Source organism: Bactrocera dorsalis, unplaced genomic scaffold (genome assembly GCF_023373825.1).
Source record: "Bactrocera dorsalis isolate Fly_Bdor unplaced genomic scaffold, ASM2337382v1 BdCtg015, whole genome shotgun sequence".
Lineage (NCBI taxonomy): Eukaryota > Metazoa > Arthropoda > Insecta > Diptera > Tephritidae > Bactrocera > Bactrocera dorsalis.
The window spans coordinates 1-22,127 of record NW_026038066.1 but is presented as its reverse complement, the minus strand read 5'-3'; the positions used below and the strand labels follow the sequence as shown (position 1 = coordinate 22,127).

General features: G+C 34.6%; 3 protein-coding genes across 5 annotated transcripts; 2 read left to right on the top strand and 1 right to left on the bottom strand.

Annotated features, from left to right (window-relative positions):
* Positions 1-192: 192 nt before the first annotated feature.
* Positions 193-1,310, top strand: LOC105225516 (NAD(P)H-hydrate epimerase). Of its 3 annotated transcripts, XM_029549905.2 has the most exons (4): positions 234-251; positions 355-411; positions 483-974; positions 1,030-1,310. In XM_029549905.2, exons 3-4 carry the CDS (start codon positions 511-513, stop codon positions 1,250-1,252), a joined length of 687 nt encoding a protein of 228 aa, XP_029405765.1. In that variant the 5' UTR covers positions 234-251; positions 355-411; positions 483-510; the 3' UTR covers positions 1,253-1,310. The 3 variants fall into 3 exon arrangements, with proteins under 3 accessions (XP_049317201.1, XP_029405765.1, XP_019845536.1); XM_049461244.1 differs by having other exon boundaries at positions 193-267; positions 355-974; XM_019989977.3 differs by lacking the exon at positions 234-251 and having other exon boundaries at positions 274-411.
* LOC105225517 (RNA-binding protein NOB1) lies at positions 1,273-2,942 on the bottom strand. Its single transcript, XM_011204025.4, has 3 exons — positions 2,783-2,942; positions 1,715-2,728; positions 1,273-1,628 (listed from the first exon to the last, which is right to left on the bottom strand). Exons 1-3 carry the CDS (start codon positions 2,855-2,857, stop codon positions 1,308-1,310), a joined length of 1,410 nt encoding a protein of 469 aa, XP_011202327.2. The 5' UTR covers positions 2,858-2,942; the 3' UTR covers positions 1,273-1,307.
* A 253-nt stretch (positions 2,943-3,195) lies between these two features.
* Positions 3,196-22,037, top strand: LOC125779957 (putative uncharacterized protein DDB_G0282133; the record flags this gene model as incomplete). Its single annotated transcript, XM_049461243.1, is given in 4 exon segments — positions 3,196-3,809; positions 3,873-7,717; positions 21,373-21,787; positions 21,922-22,037. Coding segments are annotated over 4 exon segments (4,748 nt in total), but the record flags the coding sequence as incomplete, so codon positions are not given.
* Positions 22,038-22,127: the final 90 nt, after the last annotated feature.

Genomic DNA, 22,127 nt, shown 5'->3' with positions numbered 1-22,127 from the left:
TGTACTTGCACCTAATAGAAGTATGTAGTCTTAAAAAAGCCCATACAATTTCTTATATAAATTTTTCCAATTTATGGCAAACTTGACATTGAACAAAAAACTTTACTAGGCCACAAATAGAAAAAAAGGTTAAACATTCTTAACATGCACTGAATTATTTGGTGCAACCCTGAAAGGCGATATCTTATTTTGTTTTGACAGCAATCCGGCTGTATATTATATATAAAGTTATAAACGTTTTTTTTGACCGGGTGAGATAAATAATAAGTAATTAAGAATTAATTTCCAAAAATTATCTATCTCATTAACAATGGTACTTAAGTTTTTCCATCTATATAAACACTCTTTTTGTAGTGTAGTTCTAAGTTCTGGAAATTGGTTAAAGTTATCGCAACTTCATTACACAACCCGGTAATAAATATATTGGACCTGCATGCAGGGATCGTATCCAGAATCATTAGTATTCACATTCATTCGTATAGGACTTTCTTCGGCAAATACTCTCCAAATATGAAATTCTTAACACAAACTGAAGCAGTCAAAATTGATGAGGAACTATTCAACGAATACAAATTTAGTGTAGATCAACTTATGGAATTGGCTGGATTGAGTTGTGCCCATGCTATAGCAAAATGCTACCCTGCTGATTGCTTCAAGCGAGTGTTAGTGTGTTGTGGACCTGGAAACAATGGTGGAGATGGATTAGTTTGTGCCCGACATTTATCTTTCATGAAATACGAACCAACAATTTATTATCCAAAACCCACTGCAAAACCACTGTATGAAAATCTAAGCCATCAATGCAAGAGCAATGGAATATCATTTCTACGTTCAAGTCCCACTCTTGAAAGTACAAATGAATGCTACGATTTAATTGTTGATGCACTATTTGGCTTCAGTTTCAAACCACCTGTGCGAGAAACATTCGTTCCTATTACTGAGATCCTCCTAAATACAAAAATTCCTATAGCAAGGTATGTTATGGAAACATTTATTTGATGACCTCTACTAATAATTTGTTTTGAATAGCATTGATATACCAAGCGGATGGGATGTAGAAAAAGGAAAAATAAGAGAAAATGATTTCGAACCGGATATGTTAATATCCCTAACGGCTCCTAAACTATGCGCTAAAATGTTTAAAGGGAAATACCATTATTTAGGTGGACGTTTTGTACCACCCGCGCTACAGGAGAAGTTTCAACTTAACTTACCAGAGTATCACGATTGTGATATGTGTTTAAAATTGTAGAGTAATAACCCGTTACCAAGCAAAATAAAAAATAAGTATATTTTAACTATGAAATCTATTTATAAACTCTATTGTAATGTTTTCTTCGCCGATCTTCTTCAAATGTATTATTCCTAGCCCATTCTTTAAGGTTGCCTTTAGAACGCAGCATAGCAGATTTTGAATCTACGTCACGCATGACGAAAGGCGAAAATCCGGCAATGTAATCTTCGTCTAAAGCATTGGTTTTGGTTTTTGCTACACGTGACGGCATCTGCCTCGGTATAGGCTGGTCTTCAAATAGTATTGGGTTACGAGAATGTTTTCCTCCTTGGAATCTTGGTAAGCTTTGGTTCTTATATTTAGATGTTAGGGGACGGCGTGTATTTATGTGAATCTAGAAAATAGAAAAAAAAAAAATTATCATAGAAAGGTTTAATATATAGAGTTTAAAAATAAACTACTGAAATCGAAACTACGTACCACTTGCTTCCCGTTCTCATCCAGACTAACAGCAACTCGTTTTAAGGTTTTATTGCCACAGTTTGGACAAAAAACTTTTGTCATTATACTTGTTGTTTTAAAACAGGCATAGCATCGTAATATATAGGTGCGTAAATGTTTAATTACACGTCCATCAAGCGCACAAATTTGCAAATTCATTTGTTTTAAAACATTTTGAAGTGCATAATCTGTTGACATACATGCGACTACAGGAACAACATCAGATTCCACTTTACCTTCTAAGCTTTTTTTCACCTTTTTAATATTAGATGGTGTAATCCAACCACCTTCAATGCTATCACACTCATCAGTTTTCTGTTCAGCGCGTTGATTTGGTGTGTCGTCATTTTCATCAATTGATTGAGATTCACCGTCACTAACAATTTGTGGATCTAGTGGATCCTTGCTTTTTGGTACAAGTAAATCGCAAACTTCATTATTATCATCAACATTACAGTTTAATTTTTCAAAGAATTTATCAAGTTCTTCTTGTGTTATTTCATCACTAAAACCCTGGTTCTTATTTACATCATTTATCTGATCTTCAATCAAACTTTTGACGGCATCTTCTTTGTCGTTGACATGATTAACAGATTCAGAATATCCATCTTCATCATTATCATTATCGTCACTACTAGATTCCTCTTCACCTTCCGGATTATACCAACCTGCTAGTTTAGCATTCCCTTGGAACTCTTCAGGTTTTTCCTTAGATGCTATTGTTTTTGATATAACAGGTTCCGTACGCAAATGTGCAGAGCCAACATTATCAACTTCTAGTTCATATGTTAACGAAATAACCTTAATGTCGATACCAGATAAGCTGGCATAGTCACCAGTCTTTTTTGCAAAATCAACACAATGTTTTATACTATCAGTGCGAGGTTCTCGTACTTGCAAATCAAACGGTAACACACAAAGCCGACGGATTTGACGTTTATTACGCACCTCTTTAATAACATCTGGGACGGTTAAAACGTTTTTAGCATAATCCTGTACAAATATTCAAACGTTTAAATTAGCATACAATAGCCAAATTATACTTACATTTAGCTGAACAGCATTAATAAAAGCTGTGGTATCAGCAACTAAATATTCAATCTTTTCTTTCTTTTCCGCCATTGTATATTTTTTATCTCTGGTATATTTGTGATTTCATTTATTTTATTCTCTACACGTGGAAACATAAGTAAATGTTGCCACCTTATTTATCTACAATAATTTAATATTTTATTTGTGGAATTCTCTCGAGTTTTAAAATATTTAAATGTTTTACAATGGGATTTATTTATTAGTCATTAATAAAGACGTTACATACATTTTCATGTTTCATAAAATATTTATGAGGATTTTATATCAAATTTTAAAAATTATCTGCATTTGTTTGTATTGTCATGTCATCTTTAAAATCGATAAAAAAAGTCGATTTTTAATATATATAACAATAAATTTATCGTGATTTTTCCATATATAGTTTTTTCGTGAAGTAAAAATGGCGACTATTCAACAAAATAATTGGTGATCATTGTTTTTGCCCGCATTTACTAATTAGTTTTACCAAGAAAAGTGAAGTAATAAGTTTACGATTCCAATAAAAATAGACGCATTGAAAAACATATAAAAGTGAGAAAAAAATTCAGACATCGTTTTGATTTGATCAAAATAATTAGATAGTTAAGTGAACATAATTGTATCAAGGGATATGTGGAATCAATGGGCTGGACTCGCGGCTGGTGCTCCAATTCCGCCAATACCGGCACCACAATGCCCGCCACCTCAACCTCCACCACCTTCCGTTGCTCCGCCACCTCCAACAACAGCACCTCCTCCGGCTCCAACGGAACCAACAACTGGGAACGCAGCACCAATTATAGGACCAATGTTACCTAGTAGTGCGTCTACCACAAGCGCTACTGTGCAAGCATCAACTCCAAGTGGACCTTATGGGCAGTATACTGAAGCTCAGTATGCCGCTTTAACCCCAGAACAACAATATGCTTTACAACAACACTGGCAGCAATGGCAAGCTTATCAACAAGAATACGCAAAGTGGCACGCCCAGTACGGCGAACAGGTAAAATAAAGAATAATTTATATTGTAAGTTATGTTATAAAATATTTTATATTTCGCACTTAGTATAAAAGGGAAATGGCCGCTGCATCTTCAACAGGACAAAGTACGAATTTTAATAACTACTACCAACAGGTTCAACCCCAAACATCAGTTCAAGCACAGCCTCTGCAGATACAGTCGATACAACAGCCGCCACCTCCGCCTCCCTCTGATGGACAAGAAAAAAACGTTAAAATTTCTGGAACACCTCAAATCTACACGCAACCACCGCCTGCGCCAATTCAGTCGCATTCGGCTCAGAGCCAAGTTTTACCTCTTAACCAAGGTTCTACCCCAATACATCAACCTCCTCCAGTGGGGCAATTCCCAAATATGAATTATCCTCAATGGGCAGCTTCATATCAGCAACCGCAACAACAATTCAATTATAATCAACCACCTCCAAGCTTTAATCAGCAACCTCCTAACTTTGGTCAAATTCCCAATTTTCAACAACCGCCTCCAATGGTAGCAAAGCCACAACAGAATTCTCAACCTCAACCAATGTCTAATATGCCACAAGTTACGCAGAAACAACATCTTAGTATGCCAACTTTTGGAAATCCCAATAGTAACTCGAACCAACTCGGTGGCGGTAGTAACTACAATAATAATGTACATCAATCGTCTACTGATCGAAATGATTTTCGTGGTCAAGGTGGAAACTCATGGATATCTAATTCCAATCAGCAAGGTAATGAAATTAAGCAAAACCAAGATGAACCCAAAAGTCAATGGAATCAAAATAAAAACAACTTTGATACAAATTTTGGTAGTACTCGGTCAGGAAACCAGTTCATCTCTCAAGAAAGAGGTCAAAATAACTGGAATGCAAGAAATGAAGATCGAAATAATTTAAATGAATATGAGTTTACAAATGTTAATAAAATGAATGCTTCATTTGAGAACCGAAACAGTCGAGATGGATTCGATACCATAAATAAAAATGCAAATAATCGTTGGAACAGTGAAAAGGATAATATAAGTGGAAATAATAACGAAGATCTCATGGAAAATGTTCCCCAGACTCGTCAAGAGATTCAAGGATCTACTCAATGGAATGCTAATCGTAATCAAACTTCCAGTGGGCATAATTTCCAAGAATTATTCAATAATAATAACCGTAGAAATAATGATAATTTTAGTAATCAACGGTATCAGTATGAAAATAATGATCAGAGTGGAAATCGTCAGGGTAATAGAGGTGAACAATTTGGTAACAATGATAGAAATCAAAGAAATTATTCAAACAACAACTTTTACCATAATGAATACAACGATGGAAACGAAAGAAATTTTGGTGGAAATAACATGATGCAAAGTCGAAATAATAACATGAATCAAAGATTTGGTCCAAATGGGCGGAATTTTGGTGGTAATTTCAAACAACGGCCTGGAGATAATGGTCCATTTTATGGGCAAAGGTATGATAATAATGGTAGAAATAATGATTCGAATAATACTTTCATTGAAAACACCGAAGATAATTTTGCCCAGGATAAAAATTCTAATGTAAGATCTAATTCAAACGACCGCAACTTATCAAATAGAAGCAATTTCAACAGTTTCTCAGATAGGAACGAATCCAACATTAGTCCACGTAATAGCATTAATATGGGACCAGACAACATCAATAAAAATATTGGTCCGAACAATCCTTTTTCGTCGAGATCTCGTTCAAATGATCGAAATCTCGGACAAGGAGACAATGGAGATAGCTTTGGAATGAACAACAATTTCAATTCTTCAAATCGTCTAAATAGTCGCAATAACCGCTCAAATGACAGCTTTAATCATATATCCGCTTCAAATGAAAAAAGTTTTGGTCCAAATAATTATAATAGACGATCAAATTCAAACGAACGAAACTTTGGGCAGAACAATATGAATCGAAGATCAAATTCAAATGATCGAAATTTCGGCTCAAATAGTAATTTCAATAGAAACCAAAACCCTGAAGATAATTTCCAAAATGAGCAAAATAGTCAGAATCAGAGCAATTGTGATTCAGAAGCAGATCATTTGACAACTGAGCAAAAACAACCACGGCCTGATTTGGACGAAAAGAGCTTTGATCTTCAATTCCAACGTTGGGAAGAACAATTCGAGCAATGGAAGCTTGCGAATGCTAATCATCCCGACCGTGAAATGTATCGCCGTTATGAGCAGGAGTTCGAAAAGCAACGTCAAAGAATAATGGAACGACGTGAGCAAATGCGGTTAAGGAAATTACAAATTGACAAAAAGCCTGATACAGGTGATAAGCGAGCTCAAGATGGTAATGACGGGTTGACAAATGAACGGAATGCGGAATGCAAAGCTGATGAGAGCCCTAAACACGAAGAAGGAGGCGTTGGTAATGATCAGAATAAAGAAGATGAAGAAGAAGAAGAAAAAGAAGAAGAAAATTCAAACCAACCTATTTCGGGTAATGAGGAAATAAGCGATGAACAGGAAAATCTTGAAACCGAACAATTAAGCGAGGAAAAGCCATCAGAACCAGTTGAAAAAAGCGCGACAACGAGTGGTTCTACTGGTATCTTAGGTAAGCGAAAGAGTCGCTTCAGTGCACCCATAGAAAGTCCTAAGACGCCTAAACTAACAAATGATTGTGTAACCGAAATTATCTCCCTTGTGGAAGAGGAAGAAAATAACACTGCCGATTCTTCTGGAGCTATTTGTAATTTATTTGGCAAATCGGAGGGAATTCCTGGATTGGATTTGGTAGAAGGTGATGATGGTGCTGTCAGTAGTAACGAAGACAAGAACTCACTAAGAATCGCAGAGGAAAGCACTGAAAATGTGCCGACTGAAGAAAATTCTGAACGAGACCAACCAGAAAAACCAAAGGTTATTAAAAAAATACCTTCGCTATTTGATGTGGTAGTAGAAAAGCCGACAGATTTTATCGCGCCTGCATCTATTGGCGATGATGACGAAGATAATAATGATGGCGGCAAAGATTTTCATAGAGAAATTCGACGAGATGAACAGCAAATACATCCTCATATTTCTAATGCCATTCCTAATTTGGGCGATGCTCTAAGAGACCCTATTTTTATGCAGAAAATTTCTCAGGCCTTGGCTAAAGCTCAGGGCAGGGAAAGTGCAGATCCGAGCTGTGCTCCGCCTCCACAGTTTCTTCAGCAGTTGCCTATGTTGCTGCAGCAATTACAACAAAACAAGTCTAACACAAATAATCCCGTAGGAAACGGCTCAAACTTTGGATCAAATTATGGGGGAAATGGGCGCAATTTTCGTGGAGACGGTCCAAACTTCGGTGCAAACAACCAGAATTTTGGCGGAAACGGTCCCCAGTTTGGGGGTCCAAATTTTAGTGGTAACCGGCTGAACTTTGGTGGCAATGGTCCAAACTTTAATGATCGTGGTCCGAATTTCGGAGGAATGGGAGGTAATTTTGATTTTGAAGGGGGCAATTGTGGAAATGGTCCGAATAGACCCAATTACAATAGAAATGGACCCAATTTCAATAGATTTGGTCAAGGCGGATCAAATTTAGTCGGTGGTAATGGACCGAATTTCCGAGATAACGGCCCAAATTTCGGTGGTGGCTATGGGCCGAACTTCCGAGATGATGGCCAAAACTTCGGCGGTGGTAATGGAACGAATTTCCGAGGTGATAGCCCTAATTTCAGAGGTGGCAATGGTCCAAATTATGGTGGCGGTGGTGGCAATAACTCGAAATTTGGTAGGAGTGCACCGAATGATGACCGCCGCAATTTCGGTAGAAATAATAAGGACATGGATGAACGCAGAAACCAGAATTCATCCCGTCGTGGCGGTGGTTCTGATGACAAAGGCAGACAAAGCGAAGAAGCTACAGAAAGGGAAACCTCATGGGTTGACGGGTATGTTTAAATTGTTTTTTTTTTTCATATTAATTCAATTCTCATAAACATATAAAAGAGGTGTGAGATCCGAAAGAGATAAATATTTTAAAAGCCATCTCATAATTATTAAAAATTAAACTATTTCAACAAATATAAACTCACTTTATGGAAGCGCGTATATATTTCTTTAGTTACTCGATCATTTATCAGCCTTTACAAAGTTCTTGAAAGAAGTTGGCATGTGAATATAATAAATATTTTTTTTGAATTAAAAGGCACAGAATTAAAAAATTCTATAAAATACAAATATACAGATATGTTAATTTTTTATGTTGAGAGAATTTTCGTCCCGAACTCAAAACCCAAGAAAAACTTTTACATACTGTAGGAAATTCACAACCCGTTATATTGCGAAATAATTACAATTTTTCGAATTCAACAACTACAATTTTAAGATTTTTGATCGATTGTACTTCTCATATTTGCCCATTAGAATTAGAATTAGAATTATTAATTGAGGTAATGCACCGCGACCTAGGGTCTATTGTGCCCTCTCCTATATCACATGAACTCACAGAGCCCAAGCAGCCTGAACAGTTCCAGGAGTTTGCCGGGCTCAAGCGAGGTTATGTGATCCCTGCTGATATATGTACACTGAATCCAGTGTATTTGCCCTTACACTAGAGTTGATTAAACAATAAATTAGTTATTGTCCCGTATCTGTACAACATAAAGATTTTAATTTGTTTACGAATTAACGAATTCATTGTGTAATATGAATTTTATTTCGTCGCAATTTGTAAGTTGTAAGATTTTCGCAGCAATTCCAAAAATACATCGACCCAATTTTTAATTTATATAACATGAAACCATATGCATAGTCGGCACAAAAGAAAATTTGCTTGTTTTTTAAATTTGAATAATATTTATAAAATACATAAGTTTGCATTTAGTCATTCGAGAAAAAAATTTAAAATGTGGTTTCATATTGAAGCAGATTTCATAAAAATATCTGAAGATCAACTCAGATTATTCCCTCTCACATATTACATTTAATGATTTTATGAAATGAAATGAATGTCATTATGAGCATCTGAAGTAATGTTAGAAGCCTGTTCAATTGATACCTATTTCAAATAGCAGAAGTGAATTATTTTACTGATTCCAAAAATTAATAGAAATAACACCCGTATGAAATAAACTTTAGATTTAAAAGTGTTAAAAGTCTGCAAAAGTTAAGGTTAACATTTTGAGTTCTTTACTAATTTTGTCATTGCAATTGAGATATATTAAATGTTATATGCTTATTATGATTCACATGTACGTATACTATACGACAGATAAATCATGTATAAGTATGAAAATATTAATTTTTTTATTCATTCACTTAAATATGATAAATACTCAACTGCAATGCTTACAAAACTTATATGCATTCATACATAACTGCATACGTACCTCCATAAGAAAATTTTTAAATTTAAAATTTGAATACGAAATCTTTGATTAGTTACATTTTTTTGGACAATTTTTGACCAAACATACAAAGGTATGTATGTATTTGTGTATGTTTGCACCTTGCCCTTCCCCGTATACTTAAAATGATCGCTGTCTTTGAGAGCATCATTCTCTTCGGTCTCACAAATCTGTGTTAGCGCGCCTATACACTTTCTAATTGTAGTAAAATAGTGTATAACCACATTGAAAAAACTGTTAATGCTGGAATTTCTATTCCATTCCTTCTCTTTTCATTGTCCTCTTGACAAATACGAATTACATGTAACGTAACAAACATAATCGAATCGTGGGTCCATTTAACAAAATAATCCACAATCCCAAATGCAATTAGTGGTGTTAATAAGAAGCCATTTTTTAATAAAAGGCAGAGGAGTTCCAAGTCTGGCAACCGCGATTAGAGCAGATAATCTACACACAAAACCTGTCGAAACTAGTTGTTGTCAAGTAGATTTAAGTTGTCGACCACATTAGTTCACTTTTAATGCGGTAATGTCACAGTAAAGAAAAACAACAATTAATGCACTACATATTACTAAATTACGAATTATAATGTTTCAGAATGCTCATTGAACAATATTTGGTTTTGACTTGTAAAGCACCAAAGTTGTTGAAATATATTGAATTATCTACTAAATTCACAGCTTCGATGGATGATTCGGTTAAGATACATTTTGTTATTGTTTATTGAAACAGGGCAATTTGTGCCTACCGAGTATGCCGCGAAGTTAACGATGCTGAAATTCATCTATTTCTAACAACTTTTCACACAAACTCTATGCTATTAATTATTAATTAATTAAAATGATTATAAACCAATCTTCATAAATATTTAATACCCAATTAAAAGGTATGGAATAAAAGTAAAAATTTTATCAACCCAAATGCTTTTATTTATTTATAATTAACTCGGAAGAGGGTTAATAAGGGTGCCCGCAGAGTGGATGCTCAAAGTCGATTCGAGCGTAAATGGGAAAATGCGCTCGATTCGGTTTTAAGCGTCCACTCTGCGGTCACCCTAAGGGAAGGGATGCTGTAATGGCACTCTTGTGGGGAAAATCTTAAGGTGTTATATCCACTTGAACGTCAGAAAAATATATAATAAATATATAAATAAAAAATTTACAGAATTTAAAATACTTTAATGAACATTTGAAAATTTTGATTCCCTTTATCTGAAAAAAGATGTCTGGCGGTGAGGAAGATTTGCATTACTGACAACTAGTCTAAATTTTCGACAAAATGCTGAATTTCCCAAAAAAAAAATCGTTGTTTTGAGGAAAAATTTACACTTTATATGCAATAGTGACTTAAAAAATCGAAATTACCAAAAATATTATTTCTCGCCGAATCTGAAAACAGCGTTTCGAGAAAAACACATTTAAAGTTTTGAGAAAGTTTTAATTTAAAAATTCCTACAAATACGCTCATATCTTTTGAAATCCACAAGTGGATATAACCTCTTATAGAACTAATATTTTAAAATCCGTAATATCGAGGGGCTAACTTGCACTTCCAATTTATCACCTATATCTTAATCGAATTTGGTACGAACAAGTCACGCTTATTGTGCACCGACGTCCTTTTTGCCAAATGTCTAGTATGTAATATTCCAATAAAATAATGTTCATAAATAAATACTAAGTACCGTTCAAACCACGGTTAATTTAGCGTGATTTTTTTCGAATTTTAAAGCTGTGTATTGTAATTTATGTGAAGAATAGTTCACAGAAAATTTATGATAAAAGCATTGTTATTTTAACACTCTTGGCATGAATTTACCTACTAATTTAATTTTATATCCCTACTTATTTAAGTTGCAAGTTAGAGTTAAAATAATATACATAAATAGTATTCGAATCAGATTCATTAAGACTACTCACAATTTTTTTAAGGAATTTTACATTATTGTTTTTTTGAACTCGATAGCAAATTGAGTCGTTTGAAATGTATAAAAAAATGTCTCGCAAACATTGAAGAAGACTTGAACTAATATGATGTGATTACCCAGAAAAATTAGTACCGTTAATCCTCCATTAATATTACCCGTGAAAAAATTAAACAAAATTTTAAATATAAACTTTCATCATGTGGAATTATAACAATTCTTTCTTGTAAAAGACTTGAACTTGATTCGAATGGTTGTTATTATATTCTATTATTACAATATATATATTGATTACTACTATTCGCATGAATCCAGACATGTTTAATGAAAATGAGAGAGCTAAATCATTTGACATCAGAGCTCAAAGGAATTTGTATAGAATAACTATAAAAACGTTTGCGAGAGGATTGTACTTTAAAACTTTGTTTTTGTCCTCCAATTTTATACAAGATCCATAACTCGTTTCTGTTCGTCTTGATCTGCTCAGAAAATTTAACAATGACTAAATGGCACCTTAACAAATTTTAAATAATAAGGAGTAAACGACCGTATACCACCCGAACCGACCTTCGGCCGAAGCCGAGTTGAAAAATTTTAGCGGATTGTAAAATATGAATTAAAAAAAAACCTAAATTTATTTCTTTTTACTTATTTTATTTAATCCCTGACATATATTTCAAAAATTATGTTTATATAGCAAGCTATTTTTATACCCTTGCCATATGTTGCTACAGAGAATAATAGTTTTGTTTTCGTAACGGTTGTACGCATCACCTAAAACTAATCGAGATAGATATAGGGTTAAATATATGTATATATAAATGATCAGGATGACGAGACGTGTTGAAATCCAAATGAGTGTCTGTCTATCCATCCGTACGTCCGTACACGCTGTAAATTAAGTTAAATTGAGATACCCTTATGAAACTTGGTAAGCGTGTTCCTTAGTAAAAAAAAATATGAGTTCAAAGCTGGGCGTAATCGGACCACAGCTACACCTACAAAACGCCATAACCCAAAAACATATAAAGCGCCATAACTAAGGACAAAACTAAAATATAAAACTCTAATTTGGTACCGGCCAGTAGCAAGGCGAATCTGTGGGCAAAAAGTTTTGAAAAAGGGGCGTGGCTCCGCTCTCTAAAAAGTTTAATGTACATATCTCCTAAACTACTAAAGCTACAATAACCAAATTCTCCCAGGAATAATACTATAAGAACTCCTACCAACAGTGTGAAAATAAATGAAATCGAAAATTAACCCCGCTCACTTCCCATATGACGTTACTGTTAAAAACTAATAAACGCGCAATAATTCAATAACTAATTTCGCCAGAAACATTTATTTATGAGAGGGCTTTATAGAATCCAGTGTAAAAATTAGACGATGGGCGTGGCACCGCCCCTACCGACCCATTTCGACGAAAATTAGTACTTGCATTCTTCTCATATTCATATGTGTGAGTACGGGCGAAACCGAACTGCAATCCCGTCTACTTCCCATATAGCACAATTTTGAACTAATAATTCCTTTAAAGTACTCCACCTTATGACTAGCAATTGCTCAAATCCAAACAAAACTGTTCAAGCCCCTAGGTACCGAATGTGTTGACCTCAGTACCTATAATTGACTTTTGGCCGAAAATATCGCTCAATATATGTGATATACAATTGAAATTCAGACAGAATCCTTTCTGATAATAGTAAATCTGTGTATCTAAAATGAATTGAATCGGGTCAATACTTTTCTGAGTCCCCATATACCTAATATAAAGATTTTCGAACTTCCTGCTGACTTTATACTTCATATATCGGCAAATATTTGAGTTATCTTTGAGTCATATCAGGTGTTGAATGAAACCCAGGGAATAGTTTTATTTAGTATGTCACTTGATAATAGTTAATAGATAAAATCGGGTCGATACTACGCCAACTCACATATACTACATACATATGTATGTATGCTGAATATCTCGGTTGGAGTATAAATTATATATAGTATGTGTATATATAAAATTGTTAGATTCTGATCCTCTGGTTGACGTTTTACATCTTAAGGTATTTCCCTGGCTTTGATTCTTGTGAGTTGCAAGAGTATAAAATGTTCGGTTGCACCCGAACTTACTCCTTCCTTACTTGTTATTAAAACCATGTGAGTTTACCATGTGGATTACCGACGCTATTTTCACATTGGCGAGTATGCTGACTATGTAGAAATAAATAAATATGTATACAAGGTGCGTTCCAAAGTAAACAGGACTTTTTGAATCTAACGCCCCTGGTGGTGCCATCTGTATGTCGACTAGTGCGTTGGAATCTGCTATCTTTACCGATTGTCCAGTGAGAATTTCATGACATTTCATCCATTGGAAGTGAGGTTATTGCGTTTTAAGTGTCAGTATGTTTGTGTTATCAGTGCGAAAATGAGCTTCGAAAGAAGAGCCAACATTAAATTTTGTTTTAAAATTGGTAAAACGTTTCAATTGATTAAACAAGTTTATGGCGATGATTGTCTATCCCGTAGCAGAGTGCACGAATGGTTTCAACGTTTTCAAAGTGGTCGTGAGGACATAAATGACGATCAACATGTGTGCCAATCAAAATCCGTGATCACGGCACAGTTTGTTCCGCACAAATTGATTGATGACCAAAAATTGCTCAGAATCGTCTCATCGATCGACGCTTGTGACCGATTATTTGACTAAAAATCACATTTTAACCAATAACCACTCTCCGTATTCACCTGATATGGTGCCGTGCGACTTCTTCCTTTTCGGAAAAATGCATTTGCCCATGAAAGGAAAGCGTTATGCAGACGTAGAGGCCATTAAAAAATCTTGCACCGGCATACTAGCAGCCACACCGGCCAACGAGCTAAAACACTCGCTCGACATGCTTTTGGACAGTGCAAAAAGCTGTATTGAATCAGAAGGAGACTATTTTGAATAAAAAAAATGATTTTGCCGAAAAAGCATTTGTTCTGTTTTTTTAAGTCCTGTTTACTTTGGAATGCACCTTGTACTACGTTTAGGCGTTCGTTAGTTAACGATTTCTTTAATTCACGAATTCAAAAATGTACCGTTTGCAGATTCGTGAACTGAAGTATGAAGTTTCACTTATTCATGAATTGATTTTCAACTTTGGTTACACACAAAAATCGAATTCATTGAAGGTTTATGCTTCAAATTCGTGAACCAATAGTCACGTGTAAACGTAGTAACACTTTTCGAAGTCAGTCTATTTTTTATAATTATTATTTGTTATTTATAAATTTGTTAATTCGAACTGTAATAAGCTTTGTGAACCTCGTCGTTGAAAAAAGACGTCGTCATCGACGACTGAAAAGACACATTATCAGCTGAAAAAATAAAAAAAATTATACTCAACTTCACTTACCTAGCCTGGCTAAACTCACCATACTTTCCACAATAAATTTAAAGCTCAAATAACACGAGAAGCTTTCGGTGTAATCTAAAAGTAAAAGTAGAAATCAAATTAAATTAGCAATCGGTTAATTTCTATTAGAAATTGCAATTAACAACTTCAATGGAAATCATTACCACTACGACTCTCCTCGCTTTGGAAAATCGAGAAAAGTAGTTTTGAGAAAAAACGCTTCCAAAGTTTTACATTGAAAATATTTTTCTCGCTGCAAATAAACTTGGGACACATTTTTATGACTATAAAACATAATTTACGTGAAAGAAAATGCTCTATTAGTGAGCATACTTCTTAAAAAGTTACCGAATATGTCTTAGTAATTTTATCTAAATAAAGATTTAATAAACATAAGACAAGTTGTGTTCCTCTACTCACCCAGAAGTATAAATTTATTAGCTCAAAATGATACGAGTAAATAATAGCAGAAACACCGAATTTTGCTCCTCCCTTCCTCAGTTGACGCCTGTAGCGAGCAAAATTTGTCAAAAGTTGAGTCCGTAGAAATCATCCATCTTTTTTTGTTTTCATCTAACTTTTCGATTACAATTTTTCTTAATATATAGAATATGGAAACTGAAAACTAACTATTAAAAATAGTTTATATGTATATTTATAAATAAAGCATTCGACTCTGATTTTGAGTTAGTTTAAGAAAATTTCAAACATTTTGAAGACAATTTTTATAATTACTGAGACTGGCAGCGCTGCGTTGTAAGAGAGCAATCAGCTGACACGTTTGTACGGGAAAAATCCAAATCGTCGGAAATTCTACGGTATCCTACGGTAAAGCGGGCGGTAGAAGCAGGGTTGACTGATCATTTTCATTGCGCTCTCATAAGATAGGTTTTTTTTTTATTTTTTTAGATCGCCGAAAGGACTGCCCTTGGTCGGATAAAATCCGAGTCAATTCCGGTACGTATGACCGGCAGTCGTGGGAATTGAATAAGATAGGTCGTATCAGCTGATTCGGGCTGCAATTGCCTGCTAACTCACAACGTGAAAGATTTTTCTCAAAATATATTTGCAGCAAACTTTGGTAAAGATCGAAATCACCAAAAATATATTATATAAACAAAATCGAATATGAAAACTAAATTGTACAAACGAACTATTTAGCAAGTCTTTTCTGAACGCAAGCGTAAAGAACGTAATAGAACATTTACTTCCAATCCTTATAAACGATTACAAAAATATTCAGTAAGTAAAAGTTAACTATGATGCACATAATTTTGGGGATATCTTTAAAAAACTGGGATCATTTCTCCTAATAAGGTGGCGATAGAACAAGAAGCCGTTAAAATCGGTATTTTAATCCGCAATTTCTTTACTTCGAATTTAACTACAGAAGTTTGCTGTCGCTGTCACTTGTGGTTATATACACCCATGGTCAAAATAATAAGTACATTCACTGGTAAAGCTCTCAATTACTAATAAATTAACTTTTGCATATTTTACATTTCATTACTTTTATCATTTAAATAGAAAAATAAAGATATTAGTAATACTAATTTAAATAAAAACTTATCTGTGACTGAAAAAATGTATTAGCTTCAGTTTTCTGTGGCTGTTTGATTTTCGCTTACTTCTATCTCCATTATTTTCAGTTATTTTTGAAATTAGCTTTGGCATACTGGAAATAAATTTGCGGCACGTGTCAATTGAAGTCTCACACCAGGCTTTTTAAAAAAAATTTCATAACTGGACCTTATTTTGGAAAGATTGCTTCCAATCCACTGTTTCAGCTACCTCTAAAGGTTTTCTAAAGGATTCAAGTCGAGGGACTGACTTGGTCAATTAAGAGAAGTCTCACCATCCTGGAACCAATCGAAATATGATTAGGGTCGTTAGCATACTGAAATGTTCGTATTAGTGGCATATCTCCTTTAGGATATGGCAGTATCGTGTTCTCCAAGGTCTCTGATCATGGTGTCTGTAATATGATGTATTGGCCATATACAATACCATGAAAAGCAGTACCATGATTATTGAAGTTATGAATGGGTCCTTTATAGAGAGACCGCGAGTTTCGATATTCTTTTAATCTTTAGGGCATTGTGCACGAAATACAATCACCACCCAAAACCTTTAGCGATATTTCAAGGACTTTTGCACTCTTTTTTGAGGTTCGAGACGACTTTCTTCTCCTCAGCACTGTAATGCTTATTTCTACCCGTTTATAAAATTTTTAAGATTTAATTGCCTTTTAAATAAGGAGCTATACAAGCGAAAGAACGAACCATTAAGATAAATCGACCGATTTGCTGAAAACCTTAGAATAATTAGCAAGTAAGAAAATTATTAAAGAAGGACGCACTAAGTTTGGGTGTAAACGAACTTTTTATATTCTTGCAACTGGCAGGAAAGAAAGTCTGGGAAATTTCTTCAGGTGGCAAAATTGTTTATTAAAATATGGGCCTTGGGGTAGCATCTACCTGATTTTATCTTTTTTATATACTATCATTATGCCAGATACTAATAAGATGCTCCCTAGATTTCATTAAGATGCCTCACATACATTTACAAATCATATGAAGTAAAGTCAGCCGAAAGTTCGAAAATTCTGGTATTAGTTATATAGGGGCTAGGTAGCTTTCATCCGATTTTATCTACTTTAGGTAGAAATATACTTTGTTTGTTAGTAAAACACTCTCCGCTCTCTCGTTTTCAATAAGGTAGCTCAAATATTGGCTGATATATGCGGCATAAAGTCACCTGGAAGTTCCAAAATCTTGATATTAGGTATAGGCCTAAGGAAACTATTGATCCGATTCAACACACTTTTGACACGCAGACATACTACTATCAGGAAAGGATTATTTCTGAATTTCACTTATATATCTCACACATTTACAGATATTTTCGACATAAAGTCAATTGTAGGCACTGCGGTCCACACATTCGGTATCTAGGGACTTCAACCACAGTTTCCCCTTAGTACTGCAATACTCTTTGCCAAATTACAGTTCCATACTTGTAAGACAACTTTATATACAATTTTTCAAACTATCTTAAATAACTAAATACATATGTATATGTATGTGCGGATGTTTGTATGTATGGTGCATATTGATTATGCTGCATGGTATGGGGTTGTAATCAATTGCCTAAATGTACATCTTAGGTCAATAGATTATCATATGTATATATCTTAACCTACGTAAATATGTTTATATTGTTGATTGTTGAGTGCATGCGTACTGCATATATATGCATACGTGTCTCATATAAATGTATGTACAGTGTCGGACAAAATATAATATATTGGACTCATACCTACGAATTACATTATCATCTCCTATTCTCACAATTTCATTTTAAATATGAACAAATCTACCAGATTTAAAGAATAATTATTTATTTTATGAAAACATACAAAACCTTGGAAATTATTTGATCCCACGCCATTTTATACGAAACAAATTTAACATATTCAATATTCAGTGCGATAAAACATATTGGAATAATGATTGTAATTTAATATTTTATAGCATAACCATTATTTTTAATTACTTCACTGGGTTTATTTGGCATAGAAGCTATAAGATTGTTAAAAACTTCTTGTGGAATGCTTATCTAGTCTGGTTTTGCAGCTTCGAACATTTTGTTTTTATCTCATTCACTCCTTCTCTGTCTACCCTTCTATTTATTATCTCCCAAAGATTCTCAATAGGAGTGAGATTCGGACACTTTACGACATTAATATTTTGAGCTGTGACCCAATTTGCCCCCTAGTTTCGACGTGTGCTTTGGACCATGAAAATGGCATATTCCACTCGGCAAGGGGAAGCATCGCGTTCTCAGGGATATCCTCGTATATGAATCAATCCATAATGCCATTGATTCCACGAAGGGTTCAACACCAAACCCAGAATAACATCCCCGTACCGTAATGTCACCTCCACCATACAACCGTACCTTGGCAGTATCGGTGATCTAACCTATTATTTTTTGGTCGGCGAGCTGTTTTCATTCTGTCTGAATATATCAAATTAAGTGTTGATTCATCAGAGAAAAGTATTGTTTTCCTTCGTTTCACTGACCAGTTGATGTGTTCCCAAGCAAATTGTAATCGTCTTAGTCGAATGTTTCTTGATATACAAAGTGCGTTCCAAAGTATCCGCTGGTGGTGCCATGTATATGTCGACTGGTGCGTTAGAATCTGCTATCTTTATCGAATGTCCAGTGACAATTTCATCCATTGGAAGTGAAGTTATTGCCTGTTAAGTGTCAGTATGTTCGTGGAAATGGAATTGAACATCTCCAAAACATCGATTTATCATATTTTGACCGAACCGAAAGGTGTGTGCACGGTTTGTTCCGCACAAATTGACTGACGACCAAAAATTGCTCCGAATCCAACATTCGAAGGACATCATTAAAGAGGTCAAAAAGGACAAAACTTCCTTTACAATATTGTAACTGGTGACAGAATGCTGAATGGAAGGCACCGAACTCGCCGAAACCCAAAAAAACCCGCATGGAGAAGTCAAAAGTGAAGACAATGCTGATTTGTTTTTGTGACTCCAAGGGTATGTCCAAAAAGAACTTGTTCCACCCGGCCAAAACGTTAATGCGGTATTCTACCTTCGAGATTTGAAGCGTTTGGTGCGCCGTATTCCACGTGTTCGGCCCGAATATCGCGAAGATGAAAATTGAAGTTTGTTGCACGATAATGCGCGGTCTCATCGATCGACGCTTGTGTTATTTAACCAAAAATCACATTTTAAACATTAACCACTCCCCGTATTCACCTGATATGGCACCGTGCGACTTCTTCCTTTTCGGAAAAATGCATTTGCCCATGAAAGGAAAGCGTTATACAGACGTAGAGGCCATTCAAAAAGATTGCACCGGCATACTGGCGGTCATACCGGTCAACGAGCTAAAACACTCGCTCGACATGCTTTTGGACAGTGCAAAAAGCTGTATTGAATCAGAAGGAGACAATTTTGAATAAAATAAATTGATTTTGCCGAAAAAATCATTTTTTCTGTTTTTTTTTAGTCCTGTTTACTTTGGAATGCTCCTTGTAAAAGGCTTTTTAGCCGCCCTATAGCTTGTTAGCCCACCTGCACAAGGTCTTCCTTGTACAGTGCAGCTGCTAACTTTCAAATTTAAGAAGCTTTTTTAGTTCTATAAGTATTTTTGAATCGTTAAGTCGTGTTGTACCTTTAGGTTGTCCTCCATGGAGGTGAGTTTTCACAGATCCACTGTCCTTAAATTTATTTATAATAAAGCTCACTGTTGATTTGTTGACATAAAATTTGCTACAAATGTCTTTTTAAGATAATCGATTCTTGTAGTCTTTAATTATTAATTGTTTTAATTGAATTAAATGTTTGCCATGACCACTTTTTGTTATTAATTTCTTCGAAATTAGTAGAATTTCAATAGCATCACAACTTTTTATGTGAAGATACTTGGTTAAACTAAAATGATACTGATTTTTTATATCGTTGCTCAAATTGCGTAGAGAATGCAAAATTGTCAAAAAAAACGCGATTGTCGCGAAAAACTGCGACTAGATCAATATGTTTTGTCGCAGTGAATATTGGTTACTCGTAATTTCTCTCGTATAAAATGTAAACTAAGTGTAAGTGTAAGGTTTTTCATTGTTTCACTAAATAAACAATATGCCTTTATATTTAAGTTGTTTTTTATGTCCAAAATTGTAATTTGGAGTATACGAGATGTTTTTAGCATTCGTAGCCATCTGTCTAATATGTTTTGTCTGACAATGTACATTATGTGTTTATTTATGCATGTATGTTTGCATGTTCAATACATTTGAACATACATATTTATGAATAGTGGACTGTATGTGTTCTTATAAACGTGAGTATTACATATTTTTTATTTTATATCATTTAATATTCTTAATAAAAAAAAACAATACGAGTACATAAGTATATTGCTGCTCTCCGACTAAGTGGCGCCCTTTGGTATCAACGCATTTCATTTTTGAGCATCAGTGGTTAATTGTGGCACTTTCTAGGTTGTCGCTTAATGGAATATGTGCGCGTGGCAGTGGTCCGATAACGCTCATTATAACGAACTAGTCCTCCGTTTTATACAAGGAACTCGTGTATCAAGTTTCATTACGATGTCTAAATTTTTACTCAAGTTACAGCTTACATAAATGGACAGACGTACAGATAGATCCCGGATTTCAACTCGTCTCGTCAAACATTCCAAATTTAACCGCGTTTACAGGATAAAGAAATGTGCTTATTATTTTGATCATATGTGTATATCAATATAATCAAAATGACAGTCTAATTGCTTTCCAGATGTCTATAAAATCGTCTTAAAATTAAGCAATTTTAATGTAAATTGGTAATGATCTAATATGCTAATAGAGGAATTGATCTAGTGAAGTTCTGAGTGCAATCGGTTCGCAATTAACGACGACCCCTCAAATTACAATACTCTCTCTTTTATAATTCTTACAAATACTCTCGCATCTGTTGTTCCGTTGTTTGCCCTTCCCAACTCACTATACTGATATATTTTTTTAATTAATGAGAAAATAAAAATTAAAAGACCGTCTATTCCGTATAGATGCGAGTATATAAACAACCAATGAAACATAATTGTTGAATTTTAATGAAAACGAAAATTATGTTTCGATATGAAAGCAGTTTCTTACAGAAATGGCCTTTGTGAGTTCGTATTATGGTTCGTGTGTTCCAAATGTTACCAAGTTATGCTATAAAATAAAGAAAAAAATGTAAAAAAAAGTATTTCAAGTTAATATGGAATCTACACTAGTGTTGCAAGTCTACATTAATGATTTTTAAAATTTTCAAAATATGAAATTAATCAAACAGCCCAGGAAACAAGCATGGTTACGGAGATGACTACTTTCGACCTGTACAAGTAATTGATTACCAAAATACTGCCGTACCAAAACCGAAAGTAATAGATTACGGTCATAAGGGAACTAGTACCACTACTGACTCTGGTGCTGCTTCTGCTTCTGGTGCCCTATCGAACACCTTCAATAGGAATATGCCCAATTTTTCGGATGAATTCAAACCAGTCAAAACTTTTGAATATGGACATGCGTCCAATCCAACAGCTACAAAATTTGGCAACATGAATGTCAATCCTACAAAAAAGAATAAGAAAAAGAAGAAGAAGAATCAATCAAATCGTGTTGGATCACAAAATGAAAATATACAAGCGTCTAGTATGCCCACTATTCCAGGGCAGCATCGAGAACAAAGTGAAACAGAGAACAAGGTAATAAATGAGTAGAACTAGCATTATTTTCAAATTTGGATTAAACATGCACACAAAAATACAAAATATTTTGATTTACCGAGCATTCTGTGCCGAATAAGATTTCGTTAAAATAAACGATTAATCCTTAACAGAGTGAACGCGAGAATGCAGAAAAGTCAACTGTAAATTCAACTGAAACAATCAGTACTAATGTGAGTGCACCAATTGGAGCTAATGAAGAGCTTGAAGAAATATCTGACAATGAAGAGTAAGTCAGCTACTATAACGAATCAGATTGGAGCGCACCGTGTTATTTGCTATTGAAAACGTTCGTTACAAGAGTATCAATATCCATAAA

What these genes read in the sequence shown, in the direction of transcription:
- LOC105225516 (XM_019989977.3), top strand. Translation starts at nt 311, where the DNA reads ATGGTACTTAAGTTTTTCCATCTATATAAACACTCTTTTTGTAGTGTA. An exon ending in CAACTTCATTACACAACCCG is followed by an intron (nt 412 to 482) that starts GTAATAAATATA and finishes TCATTCGTATAG; the next exon opens with GACTTTCTTCGGCAAATACT. An exon ending in ACAAAAATTCCTATAGCAAG is followed by an intron (nt 975 to 1,029) that starts GTATGTTATGGA and finishes TGTTTTGAATAG; the next exon opens with CATTGATATACCAAGCGGAT.
- LOC105225517 (XM_011204025.4), bottom strand. Translation starts at nt 2,857, where the DNA reads ATGGCGGAAAAGAAAGAAAAGATTGAATATTTAGTTGCTGATACCACA. An exon ending in TTAATGCTGTTCAGCTAAAT is followed by an intron (nt 2,729 to 2,782) that starts GTAAGTATAATT and finishes ATATTTGTACAG; the next exon opens with GATTATGCTAAAAACGTTTT. An exon ending in ATGAGAACGGGAAGCAAGTG is followed by an intron (nt 1,629 to 1,714) that starts GTACGTAGTTTC and finishes TCTATTTTCTAG; the next exon opens with ATTCACATAAATACACGCCG.